Source organism: Poromitra crassiceps, assembly GCF_964638095.1.
Source record: "Poromitra crassiceps genome assembly, chromosome: 3".
NCBI classification, from domain to species: Eukaryota; Metazoa; Chordata; class Actinopteri; order Beryciformes; family Melamphaidae; genus Poromitra; species Poromitra crassiceps.
In genome coordinates, this window is record NC_139625.1 from 81672447 (window position 1) to 81689091 (window position 16645).

At 44.2% G+C, this 16645-nt stretch overlaps 1 protein-coding gene across 1 annotated transcript in view; it reads right to left on the minus strand.

The window, feature by feature from the left end:
- Positions 1 to 16645, minus strand: part of alk (ALK receptor tyrosine kinase) — a gene marked incomplete at both ends in the record, with an annotated part of 658401 nt that overhangs the window by 125197 nt on the left and 516559 nt on the right. The window contains one exon of the mRNA XM_083632425.1: positions 4316 to 4447. Within this exon, the coding sequence (XP_083488551.1) occupies positions 4316 to 4447 (132 nt within the window). The remainder of the gene's footprint in view (positions 1 to 4315; positions 4448 to 16645) is intronic.

The window sequence follows — 16645 nt, forward strand, 5'->3', positions numbered from 1 at the left end:
AATGGCATTCCATTTACTTTTAATTGCGTTTCATTGACTTTATCATGGGCCAGTCACTGTACTATGTAAACAGCGGTGCTCTGAGCAGCAAACACCGACCCGAGCGAGGAGTGCGCTCCCGGTTTGCGGAGCTCCGCCTCGCGCTGCCTTCCTATGTCCTAAGCTTAACGAGCAGATGCAAGTTTTTTCCCCGTGCGCATATCTCTCTCTCCGCTTTGTCTCTCCCCCTCGCTCTCTCCTCCCCTCTCTCTCAAATTTAGCTAGAAGCCAAGGTATGGCGGCTGCCATAGCTTGCCATACTGAATTGACGCCCTTGTATCAAATACACAGGACATGAATATATGAAAACATTGCAACTCACCATTATGTGTGTGGGAGCCCAGGGCTTAATTGTGTCCCGGCAATGTTCCCATTGAGAAGTGATATGTCAAGTTCAATATATGTGCAGTGACTGCACAAACACTAAAAGCCTGTGTTCATTTCTTTTTCTCTTTCATGTCTGTGAGACGTTATGTTTCTTCAAATGGATACATCATATATATAATATATATGATATTATCATAGTGGACGGCCTCAAGATAGAAATGGGTTTGCAACAATATGATTTCACTTCATCGACTTTTTTTTTTTTTTACTACACAACGAGATGTGCATTGTAAGCCGATGTGCAAAGCGATCCAGCGTGGGCTCTTTTTAATGCATGATCCAGCGTGGGCTCTTTTTAATGCATGCGTGGAAAAAAGGACAATGTTTTAGGATCCTTTCCTTGCGCCTGTCTTTAACTTTCACGCCACCGGCTCCCTCTCTTAATGCACGCTAAAGGTCTCTCTCTCTGTATCTCTCTCGCTCGCTCTCTGTCTCTCACTCTCTCGTTTGCTCTATGTGACTCTCTGCTTTGCGGGCCCAGGGGTTGGGAACCACTGATCTATGGGATGGGGCAGTGGAAAAACACCACAGCAATGACTACTTATTACCAAACATGTTGCCATGATTAAAGAAAAAGGAAAAAAGAAAAGAAAAAGGACAGGAATGACACAGAATACACTTTCAAATTCCTGTTTGAATCCTCTGATCTAAGAGGCCTTCCTCAGTAGCTGCAGTGAAACTGTGGTGTTAGGGGGACATCAGATCAACCACAGAAGACGTGACTCTCAAACAGTGGAAGGTGCACTTTTAAATATATAATATACTGTATGGCAGAAGTTTGTCTTGATTGACACAAGCCAAGTTTGTTCCTGCTGCCTCTCTTTGCCTTTGCTCGTTAATGAGCCTTGGCAACACTGGTGAAGAAGATCTTAAATAGATCAAACCAGATGAAGAGAACTCATATGTAGATCTTACAGAATAGAGGATCAGAGAAGGCACACCATGTGATTCGAGTAGCAGGGGGTAATTGTGGGGAGTGATGGAGATGCAAATGGAACAAATATAGAGGATGAGGCACAGTGAGGAGCGGACTGAGAAGAGGTTCAAAGAGACAAGATAATAACAGAGGCAGGCTGAGCAGACCAGAGAACATATGGATCATCAGCCTTTGTCTTCAATCAAAACTGATAAAGGTCATTACCTATTTCTCAACTAGTTTGAGAGAGAGAAACGGACAGACAGACAGATAGACAGACAGACAGATAGACAGACAGACAGACAGAGAGAGAGACAGACAGACAGGCAGACAGACAGAGATAAAAAGGAAGAGGGAGAGAGAGAGATAGAGAGGGAGAGAGAGAGATAGAGAGAGATAGAGAGAGATAGAGAGAGAGAGAAAGCCTTGATTCAAAACAGATGACAGTTGGCCTTCATGCTTCCGTGCACCCGGGTGTTATGATGAGGGCACTGAGAGGAAAAGGTGCCTATAGGAGATGCAGGGAGAAGAAGCTTGGGACCTCAAACATTTCCCAGAGGACTGACAGCAGCAATAAGCCCTTCCCCGCAAGGCATCAGTCAGGTACCAGACCCATGCTTCAATTTAATGTAGATATACCATTGCTGGTGTCCCCCTGCTCCATTACCTTCCTTTCCACCACCAATGATGCTCATTAACATCTTCATCCTCCTCTGACAGGCCAAAACTTATTGTCTTTCATACTCATCTGTCATCTTTCCAAAAAAGCCTTCAAAACCCACCTTTTCACTGTTGCTTTTGACCTATAACCTTTTTCCCCCTCTCATCTATTTGAATATTTTCTCTCTTTATTCAAGTTGTTTTATCCTGTGTTTGTAAAGTGTCTGAGCATGGCTAAAAGCAACAGTGAACAGTGAAGCGCTATATAATATAAATGTACATTACATGCAGGTAAATGTAGTGTACAACATTACATTACTAAACACACAATAATGAGCATTAATGTTCTGTAATCCTACTCATATTCTAATATTTCTTATATTTCCATTCTTATAATTATTCAACAATTAATAATAACAAGAATTACTCTGATTAATAACACTAAGAATAATAAAACAATAACAATAATAATGACTTTATTATTATTATTAGTAGTAGTAGTAGTAGTAGTAGCAGCAGCCTATTATTATTATTATTATTATTATTATTATTGTTATTATTAATAATACTTTATTATTCAGAGACTAATTGTTGTAATTATTGTACAATAATAATTCCTCTAAATCTGGTTTCAAACGGCAAAAAAAAAGGCAAAATGTTTCGCCGGGAGAGAGAGAGAGAGAGAGAGAGAGAGAGATAGATAGAGAAAGAGAGAGAGAGAGAGAGAGAGAGAGAGAGAGACCATGATGATGCCAGCCTTAAAATTTGATATTCCTCTAAATCTGGCTTCAAACGGGCCAAATTTAAAATGTAAAAAGGCCAACTTTTTGGCCAACTTTTCTGCAGGAGCCAGTCGCTCCTCCAGAAGGCCAAAATGTTTTAGCCGCCCAAAGCTAAAAGTCAAACTCCACCTATGGGTCTGGGTTAGGGTTAGAGGGTCTGAGGTCTCCCTTCGGGGTCGGAGAACTGACCCCCTTCGGGAGACCCCCGACCCAGACCCTAACCCTAAACCTAACCTCTCCCACCCCCCACAGCTAAACCTAACCTCCCACCCCTGTATTAACTCCCATTGAAAAAAAACTTTTCCATTTAACAATTTTAGAGCCAAAATTGTGAAATAGAAATGTTTTTCGCTATGGACCAACGTTGCTATTTCACAATTTCCTGCGAGGAACACAGGAACACACATGTGCAACACAACCCTTGTGCCCACTCAACTGATTCAATTCCAATGGAGATGATCCTCTCTTGGGCCAATTAGCACTGATGGCTCCTCAGAATCAGAAAAAAGAAGAAATTGCCGCCAGGCTGGGATTTATCTTTCAGCTCCCCTGGTTAGCAAAGCTTCAACACAGGGGAGCAGCCATCTTTTTAATAAGCGCCACACAGGGGGGCTGGCCTCCCAGACTGTGGGCAAGAGGAAATTAATTCTGCTCTGTTTCATATGCAGAGAAGATTCTAATCATCATGCATGTTGAGAAAGGAGGCTGTTTAGGAAGGCTTCTGTTGTGTGTAGAAATACAGCCATGCACAGAGTGGGCCAGAAAAACGGGCTTTGGCCACGTTTGGCCACGCCCCCCCCCCCCCCCCCCCCCACCACACACACACACACACACACACACACACACACACACACCTGGGGGACTTATATAGAATAAGATGTCAGCATACTTGGCTGCTGGTCCTCCTAAGCCTCGAGAAGCAGACAACAAATGTGCAAAGAGTTATGTCAACAGTGAGAAATGCTAGTCAAGCATGGCTACACTGTGCTTCCTTTCTGCCTCTACAGCACGTTCCCTCATGCCTCTCTGTCAGGAAGACAGAGACGCGCTCTGATTGGTCTATGGGCGGGGGATATGTGAGTACCCCCCCTCCCCCCCGTGCTCTGATTGGGCTGCGGGGCGGGGGATGTGTGAAGCCCCCCGCCCCCCCCCCCCCGGCTGCCCGCCCGCTCTGATGGGGTCTGCGGGCGGGGGATGTGTGAGTCCCCCCCCCCCCCCACACGCTCTGATTGGTCTCTACGGGCAGGGGATATGTGAGTACCCCCCCTCCCCCCACACGCTCTGATTGGTCTCTACGGGCAGGGGATATGTGAGTCCCCCCCCCCCCCCACACGCTCTGATTGGTCTCTACGGGCAGGGGATATGTGAGTACCCCCCCTCCCCCCCGCGCTCTGATTCGGCTGCGGGGCGGGGGATGTGTGAAGCCCCCCCCCCCCCCCCCACACACGCTCTGATTGGGCTGCGGGGCGGGGGATGTGTGAGCCCCTCCCTCCCGTGCATTGCATGCTATCCCTATCAGCAGTGTACTCACGGCAGAGGTCACCCTCGTCGTCGCCGTGCGGACAGTCGGTCTTGAAGTCACACAGCTTGTCCAGAGGGATCCCGGGGCCTTGGTGGCAGTGGTACTGGCCCTCCAGTGTGATGTTAGGGACGGGCGAGGACTCTGCACAGCGAGGGAGGAAAGACAGAAGGAGAAGAAAGACGAGAGAAATAAGCTAAGAAAGAAGCTGCCACCAATCTGTCCTTCGTTATTGAAAATATTCGCTAACGGTTCATTATTTAATCCCCTCCCTGATTTTTTTGCCACACTGCAGTCAGGGTCTAGAAAATGATTTGCATAGTGAAAGAACAGACCAGCAAAACATAACATAAATATAAAAAAATAATCTACTTTTGGAGCACAAGAAAAACAGCCCACTACTGCTGTCGTGAGTTTCCTTATTGAGTATCTTTATAAGATTTATGTTAGACAAAGCAGTGGCTCAAGAAAAACAGAGCTTACACAAAAGATGGTATACCTTTACTGCATCTAAAAACACAATCCAGCATGGTGATAAATGGATATGACTCTGTGACAAAAGGAGAATATAAACACGCCTGTATGACATCCTCAGTCTGACTAGTGTCCCATCATCAATAATCAATACAGTACATCACCATCAGACAAGGAACACGAGCAGCAAGACACTGGCCTAGATACTGCAGCAGGTAGCACACACACACACACACACACACACACACACACACACACACACACACACACACACACACACACACACACACACACACACACACACACACACACACACACACACACACAGCACTTGATACCATCGGTCACACCAACTCAGATGTAACCTGGGACATTTGCATATCTATGCAAATCAGAGCGCTGGTATCTCTTGCCGAGGTGGTGAAAACTGATGGCTCACTGCCAAGTTGTTCCTCCAAAGATCCAAAGCTGATCAAGATAAAGAGAAGAACAAGAGAACATCTAAAGCTGATCACGATAAAGAGAAGAACAAGAGAAGGGGAAATGTACTGATGGGGATCTGTTTTTCTCCTCCATTTTCATAAGGGAGAAACGAGAAGTGATTGTTATCGTGGGTGATTGGCTCTGCTCGCTGCAGCTCGCCCTGGATCTGTATTATGTAGATGTGATTCTTCTTCTAGAGGAAGTTTGAGTGGGAAGTGTGATAATGTCAGGCTGTCCATGACAGCAGAGGAGCTAATGCTGTTAGCTGTAATGAGGTAATAGGACATCATGCTACCTTTAGGTGACGTGAAGTGTGGAATCAATGTACTGTTAAAAGTCTACAGCTTCTTCGGCACTTTTCTCAAGCTAATCATTAGGCTTCACAATGGAGTGGATGACGTCAAAATGGAGTCGGAAATTCCCATATCTGGTCGCAGCTATTGTGAATTTGTGCTTGTTTTGTGTCCTGGCCAAGACTAGACCAGCACATGTTTCCTTGACTGGCCCTAAAATGGGACATGAGATATCCCTGTTTTTTTGTTTGTTTTGTTTTTTTCTTTTCACTTTTGAGCATTTTCGCAGATTATTGCAACACCACCAATTAACAGTACAACACAGTTCTTTCTGTATTCCATGCTCCTCCATGCTCGTCCATGCAGACAGGGCATTGAGCTGGAGGTGACATAAGGTCATTGGGTGTTTCAGGTCTTAGATCACTGATACAGTACTCAACACCATGGTGCAGAATGCACATAGTAATCAGGTGTGAAAAGAGTATCCAAATATGGCGCCATCTTACTGCCCAGGGACTACGGTTGAAAATTAGCCAAGCTGGCTAAACTGGCGCATTTACCGAAATGTTTATTAATGTGCACTGTCCCTGTAATTTTAAACTCAATAAAATGAAATGAAATATCATACTACAGTCTTTGATCAAATATTACTTCAGTAGAAGTGAACTTACTGGTTCATAAATGTAGCTCATTTAAAATAACTCAAAATAAAAGTTATATAGTTACTTTTTGAAGGAAGAAATTTCAAATTAGGTTATCTTAATTGGGGGGGGAAAGCATGAATCAACAACAATGTGATATGATTCTGTGCCCCATCAGAATAAGTATCACACTTGTTCCATTAGAGGACAGAAAGTGTCCTGTAACGTGAAGAGAGTGTGCAAGATTCAAAGATCAAAGGTCTTTTTTCCCATTAATAACATCCCACCTCCCCTGAAGGTACCAACATGTCATCCCTACTCACACCTTTAACCCTTTAAATGCCCGTTTGTTTACATCGTGGCACTGTTTTTTATCAATCGATCTATCTATCTATAGAAAAGGGGAAAGTGGGCAATCTCTGTCCCACTGTCTGTTCTCTGTTTCAATGTTTGTCCCACTGATTATGTCATAGTGATGTCATAAGAACAAAATCATCTTATGACATCACTGATGATGTCATAGGCACTGATGATGTCATAGGCATTGTGACATCATCAGTGATGTCATAAATCATCTTATATAAGCGAGTGACATCACTCGCCAATAGAGCAGACGAGGCCACGCAGCAGCCGAGCTGCAGCGGGCTCGCCCTAGGAATCAAGCGCACGTTGCGCGCGAGATGATGCCTTGTAGTGTAAAAAGCACAAAAATTAATTATTTTCCATCCCATAAATTCATTGGGGGGGGGGGGGGTTATCAGAGCCTGGGATATGTCAAATATCCCATATAATATAATAATCCCATATAATATTGACACGAAAATGGGGGGGAAATCTGAAAAAACAAAACAAAAACAAAGTCAAAGTAAAATTACTGACAAGAAATACTCAAAAGTACTCAATTACAGTAACAAGTGTAATTGTAATTTGCTGCTCCAACTCCAGCAGAGTAGTTGCAGAGTAAGTACTGACAAGTTACACTGTAGTACAGTAGAGGGCAGAGATTTCACAGCTATGCCTGATTCACAGCACACTGCACTCCTCTTCACTGTCCATGAGAAAGCTTGTGGCACAGTGAGAAACTGGCACAGTCAACTGGATTAGGAAGTGGGGGTGGCATCTCTCTCCTGTGGTACAACAACACATGATTCTAGGGCCTCCCATGGTCCACTACTGCCAGGGCTGTAATGGCTCCAGAGAGCCACATTAACATGCCAGTGAGCAACGCAATTCAGATGATTTTAAAACATATTGGCCTCAGTAAATGACTCTGATAATGAATACCCTGTTGTGACAGTCGCATTGTTACGTCACTTTATTTAGGAGTTATCCAGGGTGAATAATTGTCAGCTGAGAAGCTTACGTCAATGCGATGGCTTTTAGATGGGTTTAGGCTTATGCTAGCCTGGTAAACCAACGTGAACTCACATTTCATTTGGTTCCCCGTGACGGTCTGGCCCCGGCGCCATGGGGGGATTTTAGCAGGGGCGGGAGCATGGGCGGGCGTAGTTGCCTTGACAGACAACTCCTTCAGCCAATCAGCGTCGGATCCAATCAAACCCAAATCCACTCGGGAGAATGGCAAAAACATATTTTCCGCCGAGAAACCCTGCGGTTGTGGCGATACTCCTGTAATTGTTTAATTGTTGTTATTGATTCTATTTCTGCAATAACTGCACTTTATGGCTGTTTAAACTGGACAAACGCTGACATGACTCCTCGAGACGATCAGGCAAGGAGGCGGCCATTACTGTTTTGTTAGTGCAGTGCTAGTGGCGTTCCTGATTGGCCAACTTGCGCTGTCAATCACAGCGGAGTCGCTGATTGGCTCTTCCGCTCTTTCGCTTCTGCTAAACCCTCCCCATGGCGCCGGGGCCAGACCGTCACGGGGAACCAAATGAAATGTGAGTTCACGTGACGGGCTGGTTTACCAGGCTAGGTTTATGCTGCCTTCAAATGAAAGTCCTAAACTCGTGTTTATGAGACCGGAAGTCATGTACACGACATGCTTGCATGGCATTCAAGTGGTCACGTCGTGAGTATGCACAGTTGACTAGAAGCCACTGAGGATGACAATTTAGCTAACCCTAGCTACCGAGCGGCTAACTACCTTAAAGTCCCTGGAAACCAAACATTAACTCATTCATGGCCAGTTTAGGACTGCCAATATTTAGCACAGGCCAAAGATTTTCATAATTGTTGGTCATCTTTCAAGACCCACAGTAAATTATCTATTAGCACCAAAGTGATTTGCAATACCTCAAAATGAAGATGTACATCTCTGGGTTCACCAGGAAAAAAAAAGTGAGCTTTTAGCATGTTCTGTACTCTACTTATAGCCATTTATATACACCCTGTTTTCACCAAAAAGGTCTCTCTGAGAAGAGAAACAGCAGAAAAGGCCATTTTTGTAAAGGACACAATCTCAGGCAGAACTCGCTCTCAATTCTTTTATTTTGAACTGTATTGACATCAGACATGTAAATATTATTCGTTATGACACAAATGACAATATATATATATATATATATATATACATGAAGTGCTTTTTTTACATTCAACAATACAGTTTACTCAGTGTGAGTGAGTGTACAGACAGACAGACAGACAGACAGACAGACAGACAGACAGACACACACACACACACACACACACACACACACACACACACACAGAGAGAGAGTTCTGTCCACAGCTGCTGCTGGATCGCACCTCCTTCCCAGGGAACACTATTGATCGCCCCGCAAATTAGCATAGGAGGGGAACACCAAACTGGTCTGAGATCAGCGTCTAGCCTCCTCTGGCTCTGCATCGTTTTCCTCCTCTCGTTCGGGCTGGGACGAATGCTGCGACACAGGAACGGGTCCGGCTTGGCTTTGGGACCAGGCGCTGGAACCGGATCGATCATGTTCGTCACGGGTTTGACTACCGCGAACAACTCAATCCAGGTTCGCCCTGCAGCAAGGCGACCAGCGCAGCGCGCCGAGGGGCGTTTCAATGGCGTTTCTCCTCTCTGCAACAGCAGGCAGCGTTTCTCCGTTTTCTCCTCCTCTTCCATTTCAAAACAACAGCTGCGGTATGTGTTTGTTCACGTGTTGTCGGCTTGTCTTTGAGGCCAGGGACCTGATACCATGTCACAGGCTGGGGAAGTCTTTGAACTACGCGCTGCACTAATAAAAACAAAAACACGTCAAACACGTCATTGGCTGGGAGGGCTATTCCTGATAACACGTCAAAGACGTCTTTGTCCATGAATGAGTTAATGTTTTGAGTTTGTCACACCATAGGAAAATTTGTTACTAACCACCCAGTCAAATTTGAACTGAATTGAAAGTCGGCAAGTATATAAAATTAAGAGCGGCAATCTCTGTTTTCAATGCTATTTAACTATGTTCTCAAGGCTGTTCTCTGCTGTGAGACTGTTGCAGGCATGCTGCATGCAGCCAGTCTGCAGAATGCTTGCCAATAGCCAATGAGAGTCGGGCAAGCTGCAAGGCATGCCCAAACCCGCATATGGAGCATGTAAGCAGGCAGCTCTGCTCCTCTACAGTGATTTCCGCATTGTCTTTCCCCGAGACCCATACATGTAGTAAAAACCATCGAAAATAGCCCACCAACAGATACAAAAACATGAGCATATATGATATGTGTTTAATGTACATACAAAGAACTGCAACGATCAGACTTTTGAAACACGCATTAAAAAAAAAACACAATTTGTGTCTCCCTGGAGCTCAAGGTCGCTCCCCGCCCTGCTTCATCAACTGCAGCCTGAATGCGAGCACTCGGCAATGGCTTAGTCGCGCTGGGATGCTGGGGGCTTTCTGGAGCTCAAGAGCAAGTGAGAGTCCCTGGATGCCTCCCATTTGGAGTGATTGGAGAAGTGTTCGCTGGTGAAGTGTTTGCGGGTCTCGTAAGATGTCAGTCAAAGTCACGTTTGCCATGTAGTGATTGGATCATAAGCAATAGAAATAGAATAGGAAAAGAGTTTAAGGCTGTGGTTAGCGGTGATTGGATGGAGGTGGCCCAAGAAACGGACGTTCATCTTATAGAGTACAGCAGGAATGAGGCCGGAAGTGGCACTTGCGGTTCATAGGGGGGAAAAGGCAATGGGATTTTAGTATGGGGATTTCAGTTAAATGCATGAAACAAGGTCAACAAGGTTAACACAAGTTTATGAATCAGCAAAGTTTGTGTTCAGAGTGCTGGCCGGGTGGCTGGAGAGTGGACAGGAAGTGGGCCGTCCAGGTAAAGAACGCCTTCACTACTAACAGTCCCTGAATGCTAATCCACAGTCCCCAAACTGTCACTGATGCCCAATTTACGACTTTATGGGTTGTCATGAGACATGTCTGGTCAGTGGTCGGTCACCCCTAGACAACGTGTCAAGTTAAGGATAAAGATAGACACATTCAAACACGACCGTAACACTGTTCTCCCTCAGTGCTGTCCTGCACACGATGGGAATCGCCTTGTTAAAGTATGCCATTCTGAAACAACCAGAGGCTGCAAATGCTACATACAGTATGATGGAGCCTCGTGTGCACACACACTCTCACTCACACACACACACACACTCTCTCTCACACACACACACACACACTCACTCTCACACACACACACACACACACACTCACAAGCACATGTGGCATTTATACAAACGTGGAGTGGAAGGCAAAGACACCATGCTATTCAAATGAGGCTACACAGAGGCTTGTTTGTTTAGGACTAGTTGTGTGAGTATACTGTGGTCTTGTCATGTGTAATTGTGTGAGTATGCTGTGGTCTTGTCATGTGTAATTGTGTGCGTATACTGTGGTCGTGTCATGTGTAATTGTGTGAGTATACTGTGGTCTTGTCATGTGTAATTGTGTGAGTATACTGTGGTCGTGTCATGTGTAATTGTGTGAGTATACTGTGGTCTTGTCATGTGTAATTGTGTGAGTATACTGTGGTCTTGTCATGTGTAATTGTGTGAGTATACTGTGGTCTTGTCATGTGTAATTGTGTGAGTATACTGTGGTCTTGTCATGTGTAATTGTGTGAGTATACTGTGGTCTTGTCATGTGTAATTGTGTGAGTATACTGTGGTCTTGTCATGTGTAATTGTGTGAGTATACTGTGGTCTTGTCATGTGTAATTGTGTGAGTATACTGTGGTCGTGTCATGTGTAATTGTGTGAGTATACTGTGGTCTTGTCATGTGTAATTGTGTGAGTATACTGTGGTCTTGTCATGTGTAATTGTGTGAGTATACTGTGGTCGTGTCATGTGTAATTGTGTGAGTATACTGTGGTCTTGTCATGTGTAATTGTGTGAGTATACTGTGGTCTTGTCATGTGTAATTGTGTGAGTATACTGTGGTCTTGTCATGTGTAATTGTGTGAGTATACTGTGGTCTTGTCATGTGTAATTGTGTGAGTATACTGTGGTCTTGTCATGTGTAATTGTGTGAGTATACTGTGGTCTTGTCATGTGTAATTGTGTGAGTATACTGTGGTCTTGTCATGTGTAATTGTGTGAGTATACTGTGGTCTTGTCATGTGTAATTGTGTGAGTATACTGTGGTCTTGTCATGTGTAATTGTGTGAGTATACTGTGGTCGTGTCATGTGTAATTGTGTGAGTATACTGTGGTCTTGTCATGTGTAATTGTGTGAGTATACTGTGGTCTTGTCATGTGTAATTGTGTGAGTATACTGTGGTCTTGTCATGTGTAATTGTGTGAGTATACTGTGGTCGTGTCATGTGTAATTGTGTGAGTATACTGTGGTCTTGTCATGTGTAGTTGTGTGAGTATACTGTGGTCGTGTCATGTGTAGTTGTGTGAGTATACTGTGGTCGTGTCATGTGTAATTGTGTGAGTATACTGTGGTCTTGTCATGTGTAATTGTGTGAGTATACTGTGGTCTTGTCATGTGTAATTGTGTGAGTATACTGTGGTCTTGTCATGTGTAATTGTGTGAGTATACTGTGGTCTTGTCATGTGTAATTGTGTGAGTATACTGTGGTCTTGTCATGTGTAATTGTGTGAGTATACTGTGGTCTTGTCATGTGTAATTGTGTGAGTATACTGTGGTCTTGTCATGTGTAATTGTGTGAGTATACTGTGGTCTTGTCATGTGTAATTGTGTGAGTATACTGTGGTCTTGGCATGTGTAATTGTGTGAGTACACTGTGGTCTTGTCATGTGTAATTGTGTGAGTATACTGTGGTCTTGTCATGTGTAATTGTGTGAGTATACTGTGGTCTTGTCATGTGTAATTGTGTGAGTATACTGTGGTCTTGTCATGTGTAATTGTGTGAGTATACTGTGGTCTTGTCATGTGTAATTGTGTGAGTATACTGTGGTCTTGTCATGTGTAATTGTGTGAGTATACTGTGGTCTTGTCATGTGTAATTGTGTGAGTATACTGTGGTCTTGTCATGTGTAGTTGTGTGAGTATACTGTGGTCTTGTCATGTGTATTCAGTCATGCTGAAAATTGCAACGGGCATACTACATGAGCTGCGCTCAGTGGCTTCCTTGCTGCTGCATACCACTGACACCACACTGACACCACTCTGACACTGCATACCACTGACACCATAAGCCTGACCATTTATCAAAAGAAAGCAAAGAGAAGAAAACGTGTGACTGTAATCTGCACTGCACTGAAACCTTTGGGCAAAGGTATGGATATTTGTCCATTTATCTTAGTTTGATGACAGTGCAGAGGAGTGTCAGAGTGACGATGCCCCGGGAGCGGGCGGGTGCAGCCAGACATGGCCGCTGCACTCCGGGCGCACCGCACTTCTTAAATCACGCTTGTCACATCGTGAAGAAAACAAGTGGGTGGCGGGGGACGAATTGCCTGTGGGAGTGAGTGTTGTTATCCGCGAGCCCAGGGGGTTGTCTTGGTTTTGTGAGGGGAATGATGTATGAGTGGAGAGGAGTTGGAGAGGTGACAGGAGAGGGCACCGCAGCAGCAGAATGACAAAATAAGACACACAAACATGGGTATCAGGGCACTTGTTGCGTACAGCTAAACGGCGAGCAATTAGAGTCTCTTTATGGCTGTTAGCATTACAAACACATTAAGCCAACTAGGAGGGAGTCTCCCTCCTAGTTACTTTTTATGACTTTGCATTTTTATTGGTGACAGTGCAGTCAGTGTCAGTGTGACAGGAACTAAAAATAAATCTACGAAAAATGACTGAGCAAGGTATCGGCTCTGTTGCTCCACAGCCAATTTTTTTACTTAATTGTGGGGCAGATTAGGAGACACCTGATGCTCAGTCTGTAAAGTTGCATGAGACACCTGATGCTCAGTCTGTAACGTTGCATGAGACACCTGATGCTCAGTCTGTAAAGTTGCATGAGACACCTGATGCTCAGTCTGTAACGTTGCATGAGACACCTGATGCTCAGTCTGTAAAGTTGCATGAGACACCTGATGCTCAGTCTGTAAAGTTGCATGAGACACCTGATGCTCAGTCTGTAACGTTGCATGAGACACCTGATGCTCAGTCTGTAAAGTTGCATGAGACACCTGATGCTCAGTCTGTAACGTTGCATGAGACACCTGATGCTCAGTCTGTAAAGTTGCATGAGACACCTGATGCTCAGTCTGTAAAGTTGCATGAGACACCTGATGCTCAGTCTGTAAAGTTGCATGGTAAAAGATGCTCAGTCTGTAAAGTTGCATGGCAACAGATGCTGTACCCCTGACAAAAGTGCCATTATCAAAATAATGGCAGGATGTGACTCAGACTTTCTCATTACCCACTTGAACAATCATTTCAAAACACAGGGTTTTCAGAGCTCTGATCTAAGCTGACTTTGATAGTCTGTTGTAAAGGAGATGCTCTGCAAAGCAGGGGAGACAATGTTGATTACTACACTTGCAGCAGCCCTGCTGCTGCTGTCAAAATGTCAGGAAGCGTGAAAGAAGCAATTAGTCAAAATATATTACGTTAAAGCTAATAGTGGACAGACAGCACATACTCTTCCAGAGTGCCAGCTTACATGGCTAATTGACAAATAATTAATTAACAAATGACTACACTATTAGAACACATCAGAGCCATCAGCCATCAACACCACATTACATTACGTCATTTGGCAGACGCTTTTATCCAAAGCGACTTACAATATCACATTTTGTCAACAAGAGAAATCAACTATGCAACACAATCTATGACAGCTACAACTTTTTGAAGGAATGGAGTAGCACTTGTAGAAGGTCATTATTATTATTATTATTTTTAAGAGAGAGATGTTAGTTCAAGATGGGCCCAGGTGGAGCCTGAAAAGGCGTGTTTTTAGTCTTTGCCAAAAGATCGGCAGTGATTCGGCCATCCTGACTGATGGTGGGAGCTCATTCCACCATTGTGGTGCCAGGAATGAGAAGAGTCGCGATCGGGATGAACGATTTTTGAGCCCACGTAGCGGAGGAGGGGCAAGGCGCCCTGCACTGGTGGCGCCTTGGAGGTTTGGAGCCTGACCATAGATTGCAGGTACAGAGGGGCTGTCAGGTGTACTGCCCTGTAGGCCAGTACCAGTGTCTTGAATTTGATGCGTGCCAAGATGGGAAGCCAGTGAATGTCCCGGAAGAGGGGAGTGACATGAGAGAATTTGGGTTGGTTGAACACCAGATGGGCTGCAGCGTCCACCACCAACAATAAACTGTATTTACATGTACATAGCAGTTATTTAAAAGCAGAACTTACAAAGTGGTTCATGGTAAGACATAAAAACAAGAACAGTGGCATACATAATGAGTAGGAGAAAGTGCATTAACAGAAGACTAAACTACCAAAATTAAATGTGATGAAAGAAAACACAAGAAACTAGGCAAGATCCAAATCTATTACATAAAAGCATGCCAATAAAAGTGCATTTTAAGGAGTGCTTTAAAAGAAGATACTGACCCATACTGTATCATGGGTTCACATCTAACCTCAGATGGTAAGGTCGTTAGATTTCACAGCCTTCCTTGGTCAAACATCATGTAAGGTAAGTTGGCCACAAGTACAGTAAGTAGCCACAAGTTATTATGGTTTACATGTCAGATCCCTTCTTCACAAAGCACAGCATCTGAACACAATGAACAATCACTTTACCACTGCTGGTTTTGCATAATGACTCATGCATATCACGCTTTTGAGATTCCACCGATAGAGAGGTCTCACTCTGACGGATATCATGAGATCATGCAAAACAGCTTGTCTCGCTGTTTTAATAAATCTTTCAGTATGGTTTGATACAGATTGCTCACAGATTTGAATAGGAACAGACTGGCCTTTGTTGAAGCCGAGCTGACAAAGCTTGAAAAAAAAGAGTGCAGCCATGGAGAAGGTTGAACCCCATTGAAATGAATATGGCTTTTGTTATCCTGCAGATGAGCAGGCGATCATGCGATGGCTGCGTCTGCTCTGCAAAAATAAACACATTCTGAAGGCTTGGCTGTCTTAACGGGGTATGTGTGTACAGAACATGGAAATGATGGAAACAACAACAACAACAACAACAACAACAAACCCCACACACCTCAAAAAGACACTGATGACTTCCAACTGAAAATCACATCCACATGTTAATACCTCTATTGAGTCTAAATCACATCCACATGTTATTAATACCTCTATTGAGTCTAAATCACATCCACACCTCTATTGAGTCTGGCACACAATTTGGCAGCAGTTTGAATTCACTTATCATGTCCTGCTCAAGCTTTCCCCTTTTCTAATCGTTACTTTGTGTCCCCTAATGTTACTTTGTGTCCCCTAATGTTACTTTGTGTCCTCTAATGTTACTTTGTGTCCCCTAATGTTACACGCTGTCATGGAGGACTGTTCTAATGTTACATGCTGTCATGGAGGACTGTTCTAATGTTACACGCTGTCATGGAGGACTGTTCTAATGTTACACGCCGTCATGGAGGACTGTTCTAATGTTACACGCCGTCATGGAGGACTGTTCTAATGTTACATGCTGTCATGGAGGACTGTTCTAATGTTACATGCTGTCATGGAGGACTGTTCTAATGTTACACGCTGTCATGGAGGACTGTTCTAATGTTACATGCTGTCATGGAGGACTGTTCTAATGTTACACGCTGTCATGGAGGACTGTTCTAATGTTACATGCTGTCATGGAGGACTGTTCTAATGTTACATGCTGTCATGGAGGACTGTTCTAATGTTACATGCTGTCATGGAGGACTGTTCTAATGTTACACGCTGTCATGGAGGACTGTTCTAATGTTACATGCTGTCATGGAGGACTGTTCCTAATGTTACACGCTGTCATGGAGGACTGTTCTAATGTTACATGCTGTCATGGAGGACTGTTCCTAATGTTACACGCTGTCATGGAGGACTGTTCTAATGTTACACGCTGTCATGGAGGACTGTTCTAATGTTACATGCTGTCATGGAGGACTGTTCTAATGTTACACGCTGTCATGGAG